We start from the raw sequence: 18570 nt of genomic DNA, 5'->3' as shown, positions 1-18570 counted from the left end.
TGGACAGCAAGTAGTGGACATAGAGAGAGAGAGAGAGAGAGAGAGGAGAGAGAGAGAGAGAGAGAGAGAGAGAGAGAGAGAGACAGAGAGAGAGAGAGAGAGAGAGAGAGAGAGAGAGAAGAGAGAGAGAGAGAGAGAGAGAGAGAGAGGTCTCTTAAGTCGAAACAAAAATACAATAAATGTAAAAAGTCAATAGCTCCTAAAAACATTGATTTTGAATCATTTTTAAACAACGATATATATATATATATATATATATATATATATATATATATATAATATATATATATATATATATATATATATATATATATATATATATAATATATATATATATATAAAAATCCCACTAAAATTCTCAGGGATCCAAAAGGGCCCCACTCATTAAAGTGTTACAAATAAGTCATGCATTATTATTATTATTATTTTTTTTTTTTAACTTAATGCTTAAATCTCTATATCAACTTCAAGATCTACCTGTCCATTATAAGTTTTTACTAGGGATGTCCGATAATGGCTTTTTGCCGATATCCGATATGCCGATATTGTCCAACTCTTTAATTACCGATATCAACCGATACCGATATCAACCGATATATGCAGTCGTGGAATTAACACATTATTATGCCTAATTTGGACAACCAGGTATGGTGAAGATAAGGTACTTTTTAAAAAAATGAATCAAATAAAATAAGATAACTAAATTAAAAACATTTTCTTGAATAAAAAAGAAAGTAAAACAATATAAAAACAGTTACATAGAAACTAGTAATGAATGAAAATGAGTAAAATGAAGTGTTAAAGGTTAGTACTATTAGTGGAGCAGCAGCACGCACAATCATGTGTGCTTACGGACTGTATCCCTTGCAGACTGTATTGATATATATTGATATATAATGTAGGAAGCAGAATATTAATAACAGAAAGAAACAACCCTTTTGTGTGAATGAGTGTAAATGGGGGAGGGAGGTTTTTTGGGTTGGTGCACTAATTGTAAGTGTATCTTGTGTTTTTTATGTTAATTGAAAAAAAAAAAAAAAACCCCGATACTGATATAAAAAAACCGATACCGATAATTTCCGATATTACATTTTAACGCATTTATCGGCCGATAATATCGGCAGACCGATATTATCGGACATCTCTAGTTTTTACAAATGTTTTTTAATGTGTTTTAGTTTGCTTGTTTAATGTCCTTGTTGTCATAAATTATTGTTCTTTTATGACAATATTTTCCCCCAAACTTGAATATTTGATGTCAAGTAATTAGAGCCTTTAACAGGTCAATAATTCATAGCATTGCTTTTGATTCATTATTATTTTTGAGCAATGACAGCTTTAAAGAAACAACTTTGTGTCATTAAGAGTCAGCATGCGACTTTTTATTTTACGTCACATCCCATCCGTATGCTCTTTTTATCTTTTTTTGTGGTTTTAGAATGTGCCTAAAAAATGTGCTCACTTCGGACGCCGCTGCTTATAGATGCTCAATGGACTTTCAGGTCCATGTGGTGGCGTAAACCCCCTAAAAGTGTACAAAACCTTGAATATCAAGACTGTGTTGGGTCACCTTAAAGTAAATAAATGGCAATAAAAGTGACAGATTAGCTTCATCACTGGGAGGAGAGGCGCCAAAAGGCTTTCCTCCGACAGACCCCGAGCGCCAACACAGATGTCGAGGGCTCATTACAAAACCTTGGATGGGTCCGAGGCGCTTCACCAAAACATTCCGAGTTCCCACCGAGTCGGGATAAGGGTTGGGGGGGTGGGGAAGGAGCATGGCAGTTTTCCCAGCCTCGGCCCGGGGAGTCAGGCTTTTTTTGCTGACTGCTGCTGCACTGCAAAAAGTAAATCAAAATAAATTAAAATGAGGGGTATTTTATTTGAACTAAGCAAAATTATCTGCCAATAGAACAAGAAAATTCGGCTTAAGACTTTCCAAAACAAGTAAAATGAGCTAACCTCAATGAACCCCCAAAATAGCTTAAAATAAGTATATTCTCACTAATAACAAGTGCACTTTTCTTGCTAGAAAAAAAAAAAGACCTTTTTGCTCAATATGTTGAAAAATATTCTTAAAGGCCTACTGAAATGAATTTTTTTTTATTTAAATGGGAATAGCAGATCCATTCTATGTGTCATACTTGATCATTTCGCGATATTGCCATATTTTTGCTGAAAGGATTTAGTAGAGAAAATCGACGATAAAGTTCGCAACTTTTGGTCGATGATAATTAAAGCCTTGCCTGTAGCGGAAGTAGCGTGACGTCACAGGTTGAAAGGCTCCTCACATCTGCACATTGTTTACACCAGCAGCGAGAGAGAGATTCGGACCGAGAAAGCGACGATTACCCCATTAATTTGAGCCAGGATGAAAGATTCGCGGATGAGGAACGTGAGAGTGAAGGACTAGAGTGCAGTGCAGGACGTATCTTTTTTCGCTCTGACCGTAACTTAGGTACAAGCTGGCTCATTGGATTCCACACTTTCTCCTTTTTCTATTGTGGATCACAGATTTGTATTTTAAACCACCTGGGATACTATATCCTCTTGAAAATGAGAGTCGAGAACGCGAAATGGACATTCACAGTGACTTTTATCTCCACGACAATACATCGGTGAAGCACTTTAGCTACGGAGCTAACGTGATAGCATCGTGCTTAAATGCAGATGGAAACAAAAGAAATAAGCCCCTGACTGGAAGGATAGACAGAAGATCAACAATACTACTATCAGGAGACACCGAACCAAACACTGGACCTGGAACTACACGGTTAATGCTGTGCCGCCTGTCGAAGCCTAGCAATGCTGTTGCTAACGACGCCATTGAAGCTAACTTAGCTACGGGACCTCGTCAGAGCTACGATAAAAACATTAGCGCTCCACCTACGCCAGCCCTCATCTGCTCATCAACACCCGTGCTCACCTGCGTTCCAGCGATCGACGGCGCGACGAAGGACTTCACCCGATCATCCGTGCGGTCGGCGGCTAGCGTCGGATAGCGCGTCTGCTATCCAAGTCAAAGTCCTCCTGGTTGTGTTGCTGCAGCCAGCCGCTAATACACCGATCCCACCTACAACTTTCTTCTGTGCAGTCTCCATTGTTCATTAAACAAATTGCAAAAGATTCACCAACACAGATGTCCAGAATACTGTGGAATTATGTGATGAAAACAGAGCTTTTTGTATTGGATTCAATGGTGTCCGAATACTTCCGTTTCAACCATTGACGTCACGCGCATACGTCATCATACATAGACGTTTTCAAGCGGAAGTTTAGCGGGAATTTTAAAATGTCACTTTATAAGTTAACCCGGCCGTATTGGCATGTGTTGCAATGTTAAGATTTCATCATTGATATATAAACTATCAGACTGCGTGGTCGCTAGTAGTGGCTTTCAGTAGGCCTTTAAATGAAGTACATGCTAGTGCCATTATTTTGACATAATGATATGCGCTCGGCATCATGATTTTTTTTTTCATGCTTGAAATAAGAAATTATTACTTTACAAAAGTAGTTTTATACTTGTGAGTGTTGATGACACAGCTTTGCAACAGTTGATATTCTAGTTTCAAGCATGTTTTACTCAATATAGCTCATCAAATCTAATAATAGTATTATCTTACTGAGATAATTTAGGACCAAAACCCTTAAAACAAGTAAAACACTCTAACATAAAATCTGCTTAGTGAGAAGAATGATCTTATCAAACATAAAATAAGCAAATATCACCCTTATTTGACATATTTAATCTTACTCAGATTTCAGTTTTGGCAGTGTGCCAGCATGGTCAGCTCTTCTGTCAGCACCTTCCTCTCCTTCATCTTCACACGCAAAGCCTCCATGAGCTGGCCGGCAGAGGGGACCTGCAGGGAGGAGGAGGTGGTGGGGAGGGGGGCGGTACAAAAAAAAAGGGGTGAGAGAAGAGAGGAAAACAAGGTTAACGCCACAGTAAATGCGTTATACTTAATGCCACAGTACACCCTTGACTGGCAAACTAATATACACACTATTCATATTTATCAGATGCAAAGGCCTGAAGAGAAGAAGAATATAGACAGGAAGTGACATATAAAACTCTTTACACACTGCAAAAACTGAGCAGATTTTATGTTAGAGTGTTTTACTTGTTTTAAGTGTTTTGCTCCTAAATGATGTCAGTAAGATATTACAGCTTGTTGCTGAGATTTGATGAGCTATATTGAGTAAAACATGCTTGAAACTAGAATATCAACTGTTGTGTCATCAACACTCACAAGTAGAAAACTACTCTTTTAAAGTACAAATTTCTTATTTCAAGCATGAAAAAAACAAACATTTAACATTTCTAACAATTTTGAACAGAAATAGTCCATGCACATTCAGATAAATTCCTCAAAATTACAATAAAAAAAAATTTGGCCGGGGGCCGGGCTGTATATATGCGCACTAATTGACTGAAAGAGCACGCACTTGGTGCGATGATGTCATGTTGTCGATGGAAAAATGCATTTTTAGACCATATGATTTGCCTGAGCGGCTAGGAGACCGCGAGAGTAACAAGCGCTTGCCTTGTTGCCTTTCCATTAAGAACAATAAACTAGTTTTTAGTATAAGTTTGCTGGTTTCAAGAAATGTACCGTATTTTTCGGACTATAAGTCGCAGTTTTTTTCACATTTTGGCCAGGGGTGCGACTTATACTCAGGAGCGACTTATGTGTGAAATGATGAACACATTAGCGTAAAATATGAAATAATATTATTGATGTCATTGACGTAAGAGACTAGACGTATAAGATTTCATGGGATTTAGCGATTAGGAGTGACAGATTGTTTGGTAAACGTATAGCATGTTCTATATGTTATAGTTATTTGAATGACTCTTACCATAATATGTTACGTTAACATACCAGTTGGTTATTTATGTCTCATATAACGTACACTTATTCAGCCTGTTGTTCACTATTCTTTAGACATTTTAAATTGCCTTTCAAATGTCTATTCTTGCTGTTGGCTTTTATCAAATACTTTTCCCCAAAAAATGCGACTTATATATGTTTTTTTCCTTCTTTATTATGCATTTTCGGCCGGTGCGCCTTATACTCCGAAAAATACGGTAATGCCGAGCGCATATCATTATGTCAAGATAATGGCACTAGCATTTACTTCATTTAAGAATATTTTTCAACATATTGAGCAAAAAGGTCTCTTTTTTTTTCCACCAAGAAAAGTGCACTTGTTATTAGTGAGAATATACTTATTTTAAGTAGAGATGTCCGATAATATCGGCCGATATATGCATTAAAATGTAATATCGGAAATTATCGGTATCGGTTTTTTTATTATCGGTATCGTTTTTTTTATTATTTATTTTATTTTATTTTTATTTTTTTATTTATTAAATCCACATAAAATACACAAGATACACTTACAATTAGTACACCAACCCAAAAAACCTCCCTCCCCCATTTACACTCATTCACACAAAAGGGTTGTTTCTTTCTGTTATTAATATTCTGCTTCCTACATTATATATCAATATATATCAATACAGTCTGCAAGGGATACAGTCCGTAAGCATTATATATCAATATATATCAATACAGTCTGCAAGGGATACAGTCCGTAAGCATTATATATCAATATATATCAATACAGTCTGCAAGGGATACAGTCCGTAAGCATTATATATCAATACAGTCTGCAAGGGATACAGTCCGTAAGCATTATATATCAATACAGTCTGCAAGGGATACAGTCCGTAAGCACACATGATTGTGCGTGCTGCTGCTCCACTAATAGTACTAAACTTTTTTCCCGCCGACTGATCACCAAAAAGGATGCGAGTGAGACGCACGCCAACCACCCGCAGACGTGTAAAGACGCAGCCTCCTGCTTCATTAAAGGCAACAGCAGTGAGTCGGGCACATCAAACCCAGCACGCGGTCCTCGGAGAGACCCGTAGCGGCGAAATACTGCCGAGACTTTAGCCGCACCCTCGGGACGTGTCCGCTCTCGAGGTGCGGCAAAGACACGCCCACGCCAGGGTGCGCGCTTTCCTCATCAGCTAATTGCACTTGGAGCCACTGAGAGGCGGCCATGACACTTAGAGAGTGAGGCCAGTTCAAACTACATGACTCGGCGCCACCTGTTGGTTGGCTTGTATGAATCTGTAGAGCAGGGGTGTCAAACTCCTTTTCACTGAGGGCCACATCGCAGTTATGGCCTCAGAGGGCCGCTTCTAACAGTGAGTAAAAATTGATACAAAAGTAGGAGGGTTCACTTCATGATATTATCATACAATTGCATGTCCATTTGATCATTAAATATGTTTTCCTCTTCTCTGTAAACTGCCAGCGCAGTTGCCAGAATTTCACCCTATAATTGTTTATATATATATTAGGGCTGCAACAACTAATCGCTTAAATCGATTATAAAAATAGTTGCCGATTAATCTAGTCATCGATTCGTTGGATCTATGCTATGCACATGCGCAGAGGCTTTTTTATTTAAAATTTTTTTTTATTTATTTTTTTTTTTTTTAAATAAATCTATTTATTAACTGCAACATGTACAAACAGCTGAGAAACAATAATCAAAATAAGTATGGTGCCAGTATGCTGTTTTTTTTCAATACAATACTGGAAAGGATAGAAATGTAATTTGTCTCTTTTATCCGATTATTAATCGATTAATCGAAGTAATAATCGACAGATGAATCGATTATCAAATGAATCGTTAGTTGCAGCCCTAATATATATATATATATATATATATATATATATATATATATATATATATATATATATATATATATATATATATATATATATATATATATATATTTTTTTTTTTGCAGCATATTACTGTAAATGAAAAAATGGTACCACTGTTTTTTCCACGTTAAAATTGTGGCGCCTGAGCCGCCATTTTTTACATTTTTTATTTACACTAAAATATAAGTTTGTTGTATTTATGGTGTGTTACTGTAAATGGAAAAACAATACCACAGTTTTTTACGGTAAAGGTCTACAATAATATGATTTTTTTTCTTTTTTACCATAATAAATAACATTTAATATTTACGTATTTTGATCATTTTAAGCATGCGCGGCGCATTTATTTAAAAAAGTCGGGACCCGGGGTGGACCGCTCGCCTGTGCATCGGTTGGGGACATCTCTGTGCTGCTGACCCGTCTCCGCTCGGGATGGTCTCCTGCTGGCCCCACTATGGACTGGACTCTCACTATTATGTTAGATCCACTATGGACTGGACTCTCACTATTATGTTAGATCCACTATGGACTGGACTCTCACTATTATGTTCGATCCACTATGGACTGGACTCTCACTATTATGTTAGATCCACTATGGACTAGACTCTCACACTATTATGTTAGATCCACTATGGACTGGACTCTCACACTATTATGTTAGATCCACTATGGACTGGACTCTCACAATATTATGTTAGATCCACTATGGACTGGACTCTCACTATTATGTTAGATCCACTATGGACTGGACTCTCACAATATTATGTTAGATCCACTATGGACTGGACTCTCACACTATTATGTTAGATCCACTATGGACTGGACTCTCACTATTATGTTAGATCCACAATGGACTGGACTCTCACACTATTATGTTAGATCCATTATGGACTGGACTCTCACTATTATGTTAGACCCACTATGGACTGGATGGACTCTCACTATTATGTTAGATCCACTATGGACTGGACTCTCACACTATTATGTTAGATCTACTATGGACTGGACTCTCACACTATTATGTTAGATCCACTATGGACTGGACTCTCACTATTATGTTAGATCCACTATGGACTGGAGTCCCACAATATTATGTTAGATCCACTATGGACTGGACTCCCACACTATTATGTTAGATCCACTATGGACTGGACTCTCACACTATTATGTTAGATCCACTATGGACTGGACTCTCACACTATTATGTTAGATCCACTATGGACTGGACTCACACTATTATGTTAGATCCACTATGGACTGGACTCTCACTATTATGTTAGATCCACTATGGACTGGACTCACACTATTATGTTAGATCCACTATGGACTGGACTCTCACTATTATGTTAGATCCACTATGGACTGGACTCTCACACTATTATGTTAGATCCACTATGGACTGGACTTTCACAATATTATGTTAGATCCACTATGGACTGGACTCTCACTATTATGTTAGATCCACTATGGACTGGACTCTCACTATCATGCTAGATCCACTATGGACTGGACTCTCACACTATTATGCTAGATCCACTACGGACTGGACTCTCACTATTATGTTAGATCCACTATGGACTAGACTCTCACACTATTATGTTAGATCCACTATGGACTGGACTCTCACACTATTATGTTAGATCCACTATGGACTGGACTCTCACAATATTATGTTAGATCCACTATGGACTGGACTCTCACTATTATGTTAGATCCACTATGGACTGGACTCTCACACTATTATGTTAGATCCACTATGGATGGATGGACGGTGGATACCTTTGTGGTTTGAGTTCACATTTTCGGGACTTATGCAGATCCCAACACGTACTAATAGGTAAGAAACGTTAGTTTCTCATAATAAATTGTCACAGCATATTTTGGTGAGATGCGGGAGATCAGGGTAAGTTTTCACTCTGAATATATGCAATGAAATGTCTTGAAATATACGCAGGATTGCCTGCTCCCTGACCGCGGTGCAGCCGACAGCCCAACACGGGACAAGCAGGACTTTCCTTGGCACTTGGTACCCTGCAGGCTGGTTGGAGGTGAGTGCTGATGCAGCTGCTCTCCTGGACTCCCCTGGGCTGCTCAAGGCGAAGGTCTTAGGAGTCGGCGCTAATGTTATGCTACAGTTGATTTAGCCGGCCCCGCCCCCTCACCCTTGTCCCCTTTGGCGAGAGCGAGCAGGCCGACAAGCTCCGCTTCGCAAGAAGGTCCTGTCCCCCTCGGCGAGAGTGGAATTGCTACAGCAGCATTAAGCCGTGCTAACTCACGGCCATTACTATTCAACAGGCCCCGCAGAGCACACCTTTTTGTCTGGCTGTGATTTCATGAACATGTTTTAGAAGCCAACTGACATGTAAAGCCACTGACACTGACAAGTGTGTGTGTGTGTGTGTGTGTGTGTGTGTGTGTGTGTGTGTGTGTGTGTGTGTGTGTGTGTGTGTGTGTGTGTGTGTGTGTGAGAGGACAAGGACAGCGGCTGCAAGCAAAAGGTGTTTTCATGAGCCAATTAAATGACATTGCTATTCCATAGCCCGGGGCGCACCTCAAGGCGAGGAGCAGCTCAAAGTTGCGGCACTCCAGTGGCCATTGTTTGCTAGTGGCGTAACACGCTTTTTATTTGACTTTTTTCTCCCCCCTCCTCCTTACTACCAGACAGATCGATCATTCGGGCTGGTCCGTCTTCTCCCTCGGAACAGGTTAGCACAATTATTTTCAAGGGCTCAATTTGGGAGCAGCGGCAACAGAGACGTCTAAAAGTAAGTATAAGCAACCAAGAATAATATCGTAAAGATCGTAGATAAAACGTTGTCTACGTTTCAATTATTTCCTTCACTCAATAAATAAACAGTGAATTAGTAGAAGTGGGACGTTAGCACACACATTTAGGGGTTCACCCTTCAACTGCTACTAGTGCATGATATCAGTATTTTTGGATTACAGTAAAATACAACTATAAACAAATGAACTATTGATGGACTTTTGCACAGGTACCGTATACTTTTCCCCCCACACTTTGAGCCCTGTCGCTAAGAAAATGGTGCGGCTAATTTATGATTTTTTCTTCGCTACCAGCCATAATGTTTTGTATTCAACAAGTAGTTTTCGTATAACACCGACAGAGACACTGATAAGGTGTGCTATCACACCCAATTTTAGGGGTTCACCCTTGAACCCTGTGCTGCTAATTTATGATATCAGTATTTGTGAAATACAGTAAAATACAACTATAGACAAATGAACTATTGATGGACTTTTGCACAGGCGCCACATTTTCCAGACTATAAGCGGCTACTTTTTCCCCCACACTTTGAGCCCTGCTGCTAAGAAAACAGTGCGGCTAATTTATGAATGTTTTTTCACTACCAGCCATAATGATTTGTATTCAACAAGTAGTTTTCGTATAACACCGACAGAGACACTGAAAAGGTGTGCTATCACACACAATTTTAGGGGTTCACCCTTGAACCCTGTGCTGCTAGTTTATGATGTCAGTATTTTTGTAATACAGTAAAATACAACTATAAACAAATGAACTATTGATGGACTTTTGCACAGGTACCGCATACTTTTTCCCCCACACTTTGAGCCCTGCCGCTAAGAAAACGGTGCAGCTAATTTATGATTTTGTCTTCGCTACCAGCCATAATGTTTTGTATTCAACAAGTAGTTTTCGTATAACACCGACAGAGACACTGAAAAGGTGTGCTATCACACCCAATTTTAGGGGTTCACCCTTGAACCCTGTGGTGCTAGTTTATGATGTCAGTATTTTTGGATTACAGTAAAATACAACTATAAACAAATTAACTATTGATGAATTTTTGCACAGGCGCCGCATTTTACGGACTATAAGCGGCTACTTTTTCCCCCCACACTTTGAGCCCTGCCGCTAAGAAAACGGTGCGGCTAATTTATGATTTTGTCTTCGCTACCAGCCATAATGTTTTGTATTCAACAAGTAGTTTTCGTATAACACCGACAGAGACACTGAAAAGGTGTGCTAACACACCCAATTTTAGGGGTTCACCCTTGAACCCTGTGCTGCTAATTTATGATATCAGTATTTTTGAAATACAGTAAAATACAACTATAGACGAATTAACTATTGATGGACTTTTGCACAGGCGCCACATTTTCCAGACTATAAGCGGCTACTTTTTTCCCACACTTTGAGCCCTGCTGCTAAGAAAACAGTGCGGCTAATTTATGAATGTTTTTTCACTAACAGGCACAATGTTTTGTATTCAACAAGTAGTTTTCGTATAACACCGACAGAGACACTGAAAAGGTGTGCTATCACACACAATTTCAGGGGTTCACCCTTGAACCCTGTGCTGCTAGTTTATGATGTCAGTATTTTTGGATTACAGTAAAATACAACTATAAACAAATTAACTATTGATGGATTTTTGCACAGGCGCCGCATTTTCCGGACTATAAGTGGCTACTTTTTCCCCACACTTTGAGCCCTGCCGCAGAGTAAACGGTGCAGCTAATTTATGATTTTTTCTTCGCTACCAGCCATAATGTTTTGTATTCAACAAGTAGTTTTCATATAACACCGACAGAGACACTGAAAAGGTGTGCTATCACACACAATTTTAGGGGTTCACCCTTGAACCCTGTGCTGCTAATTTATGATATCAGTATTTTTGAAATACAGTAAAATACAACTATAGACAAATGAACTATTGATGGATTTTTGCACAGGTGCCGCATTTTCCAGACTATAAGCGGCTACTTTTTCCCCCACACTTTGAGCCCTGCTGCTAAGAAAACGGTGCGGCTAATTTATGATTTTGTCTTCGCTACCAGCCATAATGTTTTGTATTCAACAAGTAGTTTTCGTATAACACCGACAGACACACTGAAAAGGTGTGCTATCACACACAATTTTAGGGGTTCACCCTTGAACCCTGTGCTGCTAATTTATGATATCAGTATTTTTGAAATACAGTAAAATACAACTATAAACAAATGAACTATTGATGGACTTTTGCACAGGCGCCACATTTTCCAGACTATAAGCGGCTACTTTTTCCCCACACTTTGAGCCCTGCTGCTAAGAAAACAGTGTGGCTAATTTATGAATGTTTTTTCACTAACAGGCACAATGTTTTGTATTCAACAAGTAGTTTTCGTATAACACCGACAGAGACACTGAAAAGGTGTGCTATCACACCCAATTTTAGGGGTTCGCCCTTGAACCCTGTGGTGCTAGTTTATGATGTCAGTATTTTTGGGTTACAGTAAAATACAACTATAAACAAATGAACTATTTATGGACTTTTGCACAGGTACTGTATACTTTTTCCCCCACACTTTGAGCCCTGCCGCTAAGAAAACGGTGCGGCTAATTTATGATTTTGTCTTCGCTACCAGCCATAATGTTTTGTATTCAACAAGTAGTTTTCGTATAACACCGACAGAGACACTGAAAAGGTGTGCTATCACACACAATTTTAGGGGTTCACCCTTGAACCCTGTGCTGCTAATTTATGATATCAGTATTTTTGAAATACAGTAAAATACAACTATAGACAAATGAACTATTGATGGATTTTTGCACAGGCGCCACATTTTCCAGACTATAAGCGGCTACTTTTTCCCCACACTTTGAGCCCTGCTGCTAAGAAAACAGTGCGGCTAATTTATGAATGTTTTTTCACTAACAGGCACAATGTTTTGTATTCAACAAGTAGTTTTCGTATAACACCAACAGACACACTGAAAAGGTGTGCTATCACACACAATTTTAGGGGTTCACCCTTGAACCCTGTACTGCTAGTTTATGAAGTCAGTATTTTTGGATTACAGTAAAGTACAACTATAAACAAATTAACTATTGATGGATTTTTGCACAGGCGCCGCATTTTACGGACTATAAGCGGCTACTTTTTCCCCCCACACTTTGAGCCCTGCAGCAGAGTAAACGGTGCGGCTAATTTATGATTTTTTCTTCGCTACCAGCCATAATGTTTTGTATTCAACAAGTAGTTTTCGTATAACACCGACAGAGACACTGAAAAGGTGCCCCCTAGGAAAAAACAAAAACAAACTGCCTGTAACTCCCACTAGGAGAGACATGAAACAAAAACAAAAACCTCTATGTAGGTCTGACTTAGACCTACATTTCATAATTTCCCATCCTCGGGGAAAAACCAACAGGAAGTTGGCAATTTCCCCTTCAAGACAAATAATGACTAAAAACACTCATTTTTGCCTCTTTGACCTCTAATTTGACCCCCTTAAAATACTTCAAAACTCACCAAACTTCTCACACACATCGGGACTGGTGGAAATTGCCATCTAAAAAAAAAAAAAGCGAACCCCAAAACTCCAAATTGCGCTCTAGCGCAATTTTTGAATAAAACAGAGACAAAACTGCTTCTCAGAGGAAAACTCAGACAAAACTGCTTGTAACTCCCGGTGGGAACGTCTTAGAGACATGAAACAAATACCTATATGTAGGTCTCACCTAGCCCTACATTTCATAGATTGACATCCTTCAGCAAAAATCAACAGGAAGTTTGCAATCCCTCCTTCAAAACAACATTTTTGTTAAAAGCGGTCACCAAACATAAAAAATGATCTCCTCTGAGCGCGTTTGTCGTTTCGGCTTCAAACTACTACAGGAGAGAGATTGAACCCTTCTGATTAAAAGTTGCCGACGGCGTTTAGATTCGTGCTACGGTTTTGATTTTACGAGCCTTCAAAGACCCGCAGCACTAAAGCTGCTCCCCTGCTATAACGCAGGGCCGGCCCGTGGCATAGGCCGTATAGGCAAATGCTAAGGGCGCCGTCCATCAGGGGGCGCCACGCCAGTGCCACAAATGTTGGAGGAAAAAAAAAAAAAAAAGAAAAAAAAAGTTGGTACTATTATTTCTAAATACATAAAATAATCCCATGTTAATTAAAATGCAAAGTAAAGCCTATTTAATAGAAATATTATTTGTTACAACATTACGCCCCCCCTCCCCCGGCACGGTGCGCCCCCTCCCTTCCCGTATCATGACTCTTTTTGGACGTCACCACATCAAAAAAATCAACACAAGATGTCAAAACGGCCAAAACTGTCAGGTGCCCAGGGAAGAAAAGAGGAGGAGAAACGAGAAAAAGACAGAGGTAGCAGGGAGGTAACGTTAGCCTACATGAAATTATTTGTCTGTTACAGAATGTGATAGTAACCTGTATTTTTAGCATTAAGCTAATGTTACATGATTCGGCAATTGCTAATCAATAAATAGCTAGTTCTGTTTTAACGTCGGGTTAATATTGTGGAGGGGGCTAAATTGTTATGGAAAATAATAATGTAACGTTAGGTAATTACAGTACTCCCTGGTGTACAGTCATTTGTAAGTCATTCTAGTTCATGCAATATTAAAAAGCACAAATAGAGAACTCTGTAGGATCCCCTTTTTTTGTAATATAGTTGTTAAAGTCATACTGGTTTGATATCTTGTTTTGTGCAGTACCTTATTTATATTGTATTTTTAATTTATTTTATGCAACTTGTTGACACGTTTTATTTTGTGTTTATGTATGTAAAAAATATTGTATTTCATATATTCATTTTTTGTATTCATTTATTTATCCATATTTTTTTTTATCTTGTTAACTATTCGGATTGTTAATTTGCTTTCTTTAAGTAAAAAAAAAGGTCAAAGACAAAGCTATTCGGTTTCTTGTGAGTATATACACTTCACTGCCGATGTGGGGGGGGGGGGGGGGGGGCGCCACCTAAAATCTTGCCTAGGGCGCCAGATTGGTTAGGGCCGGGCCTGCCTATAATGACAATGTAAAATGGAATTATTTCTTTTTTGTCCTCAAAATTCTACACACAATACCCTATAATGACAATGTGAACTCAGACACAACTTCCTCTAACTCCCAGTACGAATATCGTAGAGACACGAAACAAAAACCTCTATGTAGGTCTCACACAGGACTACCACTGGACAAAAGTATTGGGACACCAGCCAAAATGCGGACCCGACCAACGCTGCTTGCAGCTTTAATATTTTCTTGTTTTTGAACACTGACTTTTTGCAGTGTGGGAAGCGTTGGTTTGGTCGCCAGATGCTACGTGAACCACTACGCTAGCAACATTATTCATTTATAGGGGCGAAGGCAGATAAGAGCGTGTTCCACGCGGTGATGATGTCCCAGGTGCCGATGTAGGCCACCATTCAAGGTGAGAAGGGGGATAGAAAAAAAAACATAGCGCTGATCTTTGATCTTCTCACTTTTGTTTGAAAATCAAATTGATCAAACAAGGGAATAATAACAACAACAACAAGAAGATGATAAACAGATGAAAAAAGTCCAAGCACAAAGGCATGCTAGTAGAAAAATCTTGCATTTGATTATCTCCCGTAATGAATATGTCACATTTGCAAAGTGGGGCTCAGGTAAGACTATTCTCTCCTTCATCATTATCTAGCCCTGCAGCGGAGCCCATCCCGCTTCTCTCCCCTTTAGGCCACAGGGGACTGATATGAAAGGGAATTGGACACTTGGGGCCACACATACTGTAATTAAAAACCTCTCCTTTGCTTGGTACGTTGTTTGGAAACATCATTTGGGTGCACAACGTGCATTTGTTAGGGATGTGACCTAAATACACCCTCCATTAAACACAGGGAAGCACCGGGTCTTTGTCTCGGGTTGCTACTCACTCATTAGGTGTGAAAGGGAGGTGATTCAGGCACCGCTGGGGTTTAAATATAGAAAGGTGATATCCATACAAAGGGAGATGCAAACCCCCAGGTGGAATTTGAGCAATCGAAGAAGGCGGCGGCTGGCGACTGAAGCTCGGCTCATTTGGCTGAGCGAAACGTGCCAGGAAGTAGTCGGTGACATAATCCATGCAAAGTGGCTATGCTGTGCAACATGACACAATACTGTACGTGCTTTAAAGGCCTACTGAAAGCCACTACTAGCGACCACGCAGTCTGATAGTTTATACATCAATGATGAAATCTTAACATTGCAACACATGCCAATACGGCCGGGTTAACTTATAAAGTGACATTTAAAATTTTCCGCCACACTTCCGCTTGAAAACGTTTTATTATGCTGACGTATGCGTGTGACGTCACGAGGACAAGGGAAGTATTCGGAGCCCGAAAAATCCTATACCCAAAGCTCTGTTTTCATTTCATAATTCCACAGTATTGTGGACATCTGTGTTGGTGAATCTTTTGCAATTTGTTTAATGAACAATGGAGACTGCAAAGAAGAACGTTGTAGGTGGGATCGGTGTATTAGCGGCTGGCTGCAGCAACACAACAAGGAGGACTTTGTTGGATAGCAGACACTAGCGCCGGCGACCTCACCTTGACTTCCTACGTCACTCTCCGGGCCGCCGACCGCATCGTCGATCGCTGGAACGCAGGTGAGCACGGGTGTTGATGAGCAGATGAGGGCTGGCTGGCGTAGGTGGAGCGCTAATGTTTTTATCATAGCTCTGACGAGCTCCCGTTGCTAAGTTAGCGTCGTTAGCAACAGCATTGCTAGGCTTCGACAGGCGTTAAATACACATTAACCGTGTATTTACATGTCCAGTGTTTGGTTCGGTGTCTCCTGATAGTAGTATTGTTGATCTTCTGTCTATCCTTCCAGTCAGGGATTTATTTATTTAGTGTCTATCTGCATTTGAGACAGATGCTATCACGTTAGCTCATGCTAAAGAGCTTCGTCGATGTATTGTCGTGGAGATAAAAGTCACTGTGAATGTCCATTTCGCCTTCTCGACTCTCATTTTCAAGAGGATATAGTATCCGACCGAGGTGGTTTAAAATACAAATCCGTGATCCACAATAGAAAAAGGAGAGTGTGGAATCCAATGAGCCAGCTTGTACCTAAGTTACGGTCAGAGCGAAAAAAGATATCTCTTGAACTGAATTCTAGTCCGTCACTTAAACGTTCCTCATCCACAAATCTTTCATCCTCGCTCAAATTAATGGGGTAATCGTCGCTTTCTCGCTCCAAATATCTCTCGTTCCATTGTAAACAACGGGGAATTGAGAGCAGCACTACCGCTTGTGACGTCACGCTACTTCCGGTAGGGGCACGGCTTTTTTTTAATCAGCGAGCAAAAGTTGCGAACTTCATCATCGATTTTCTCTACTAAATCCTTTCAGCAAAAATATGGCAATATCGCGAAATGATCAAGTATGACACATAGAATGGATCTGCTATTCCCGTTTAAATAAAACAAAATAATTTCAGTAGGCCTTTAACATTGCAACACATGCCAATACGGCCGGGTTAACTTATAAAGTGACATTTTAAATTTCCCGCCACACTTCCGGTTGAAAACGTCTAGATATGATGACGTATGCGCGTGACGTCAATGGTTGATACGGAAGTATTCGGACACCTTTGAATCCAATACAAAAAAGCTCTGTTTTTTTATTACAAAATTCCACAGTATTCTGGACATCTGTGTTGGTGAATCTTTTGCAATTCGTTTAATGAACAATGGAGACGGCAAAGAAGAAAGCTGTAGGTGGGATCGGTGTATTAGCGGCGGACTACAGCAACACAACCAGGAGGACTTTGAGATGGATAGCAGATGCGCTACCGTGAGTACAGCTTTGGCTTCCAAACATTTGATCGCTTGCCCGTACGTGCGTGTCGCTATGTGCATGTCACGTACGTAACTTTGGGGAAATATATCTTTCTTGCCGACTGATGGCGGCCGGGGTGTCGTCGAAAGCTACAACGCCCGCCGCCGTCCCGTAGCTGAGTTAGCTTCAATGGCGTCGTTAGCAACAGCATTGTTAAGCTTCGCCAAGCTGGAAATTATTAACCGTGTATTTACATGTCCACGGTTTAATAGTATGGTTGATCTTCTGTCTATCCTTCCAGTCAGGGGTTTATTTATTTTGTTTCTATCTGCATTTAAGCACGATGCTATCACGTTAGCTCTGTAGCTAAAGAGATTCGCCGATGTATTGTCGTGGAGATAAAAGTCACTGTGAATGTCCATTTCGCGTTCTCGACTCTCATTTTCAAGAGGATATAGTATCCCAGGTGGTTTAAAATACAAATCCGTGATCCACAATAGAAAAAGGAGAAAGTGTGGAATCCAATGAGCCAGCTTGTACCTAAGTTACGGTCAGAGCGAAAAAAGATACGCCCTGCACTGCCTCTCTAGTTCTTCACTCTCACGTTCCTCATCCACGAATCTTTCATACTCGCTCAAATTAATGGGGTAATCGTCACTTTCTCGGTCCGAATCTCTCTGGCTCCATTGTAAACAACGGGGAATTGTGAGGAATACTAGCTCCTGTGACGTCACGCTACTTCCGCTACAGGCAAGGCTTTTTTTTATCAGCGACCAAAAGTTGCAAACTTTATCGTCGTCGTTCTATGCTAAATCCTTTCAGCAAAAATATGGCAATATCGCGAAATGATCAAGTATGACACATAGAATGGATCTGCTATCCCCGTTTAAATAAAAACATTCATTTCAGTAGGCCTTTAAGGTTGTACAGCAGGGCTATTCCACTGGTGTCCCCAATGGCCACATTCAGTCAGGAATGACAACATACCGGCCCCCTGAATTCAGTTGGAAACTTGGGAAAAAAATTCCTAAACATAGTCGAGTGCTCCTGTTGTATAGGGCGGGGGTCAGCAACCTGAGGCTCTTGAGCCGTATGCTATTCAATTGAATACAACTTGAAAATTGTGTAAATGGTAAATAAAAACAGAGTACAATGATTTGCAAATCATTTTCAACTTATATTCAATTGAATAGACTGCAAAGACAAGATATTGAACGTTTGAACTGGAAAAC

At 39.9% G+C, this 18570-nt stretch overlaps 1 protein-coding gene across 2 annotated transcripts in view; it reads right to left on the bottom strand.

Annotated features, from left to right (window-relative positions):
• Positions 1-800: 800 nt before the first annotated feature.
• Positions 801-18570, bottom strand: part of LOC133639947 (centlein-like) — a 152378-nt gene continuing 134608 nt past the window's right edge. For both annotated transcript variants that reach the window (XM_062033671.1, XM_062033672.1), the window contains exons 14-15: positions 3758-3866; positions 801-1838 (exon numbers count right to left, since the gene is read on the bottom strand). In XM_062033671.1, the coding sequence (XP_061889655.1) occupies positions 3765-3866 (102 nt within the window). In that variant the 3' untranslated portion in view covers positions 801-1838; positions 3758-3764. The remainder of the gene's footprint in view (positions 1839-3757; positions 3867-18570) is intronic.

This window comes from Entelurus aequoreus, linkage group LG22 (assembly GCF_033978785.1).
Source record: "Entelurus aequoreus isolate RoL-2023_Sb linkage group LG22, RoL_Eaeq_v1.1, whole genome shotgun sequence".
Taxonomy (NCBI): Eukaryota; Metazoa; Chordata; class Actinopteri; order Syngnathiformes; family Syngnathidae; genus Entelurus; species Entelurus aequoreus.
This window is presented reverse-complemented; position numbering and strand designations above follow the sequence as displayed.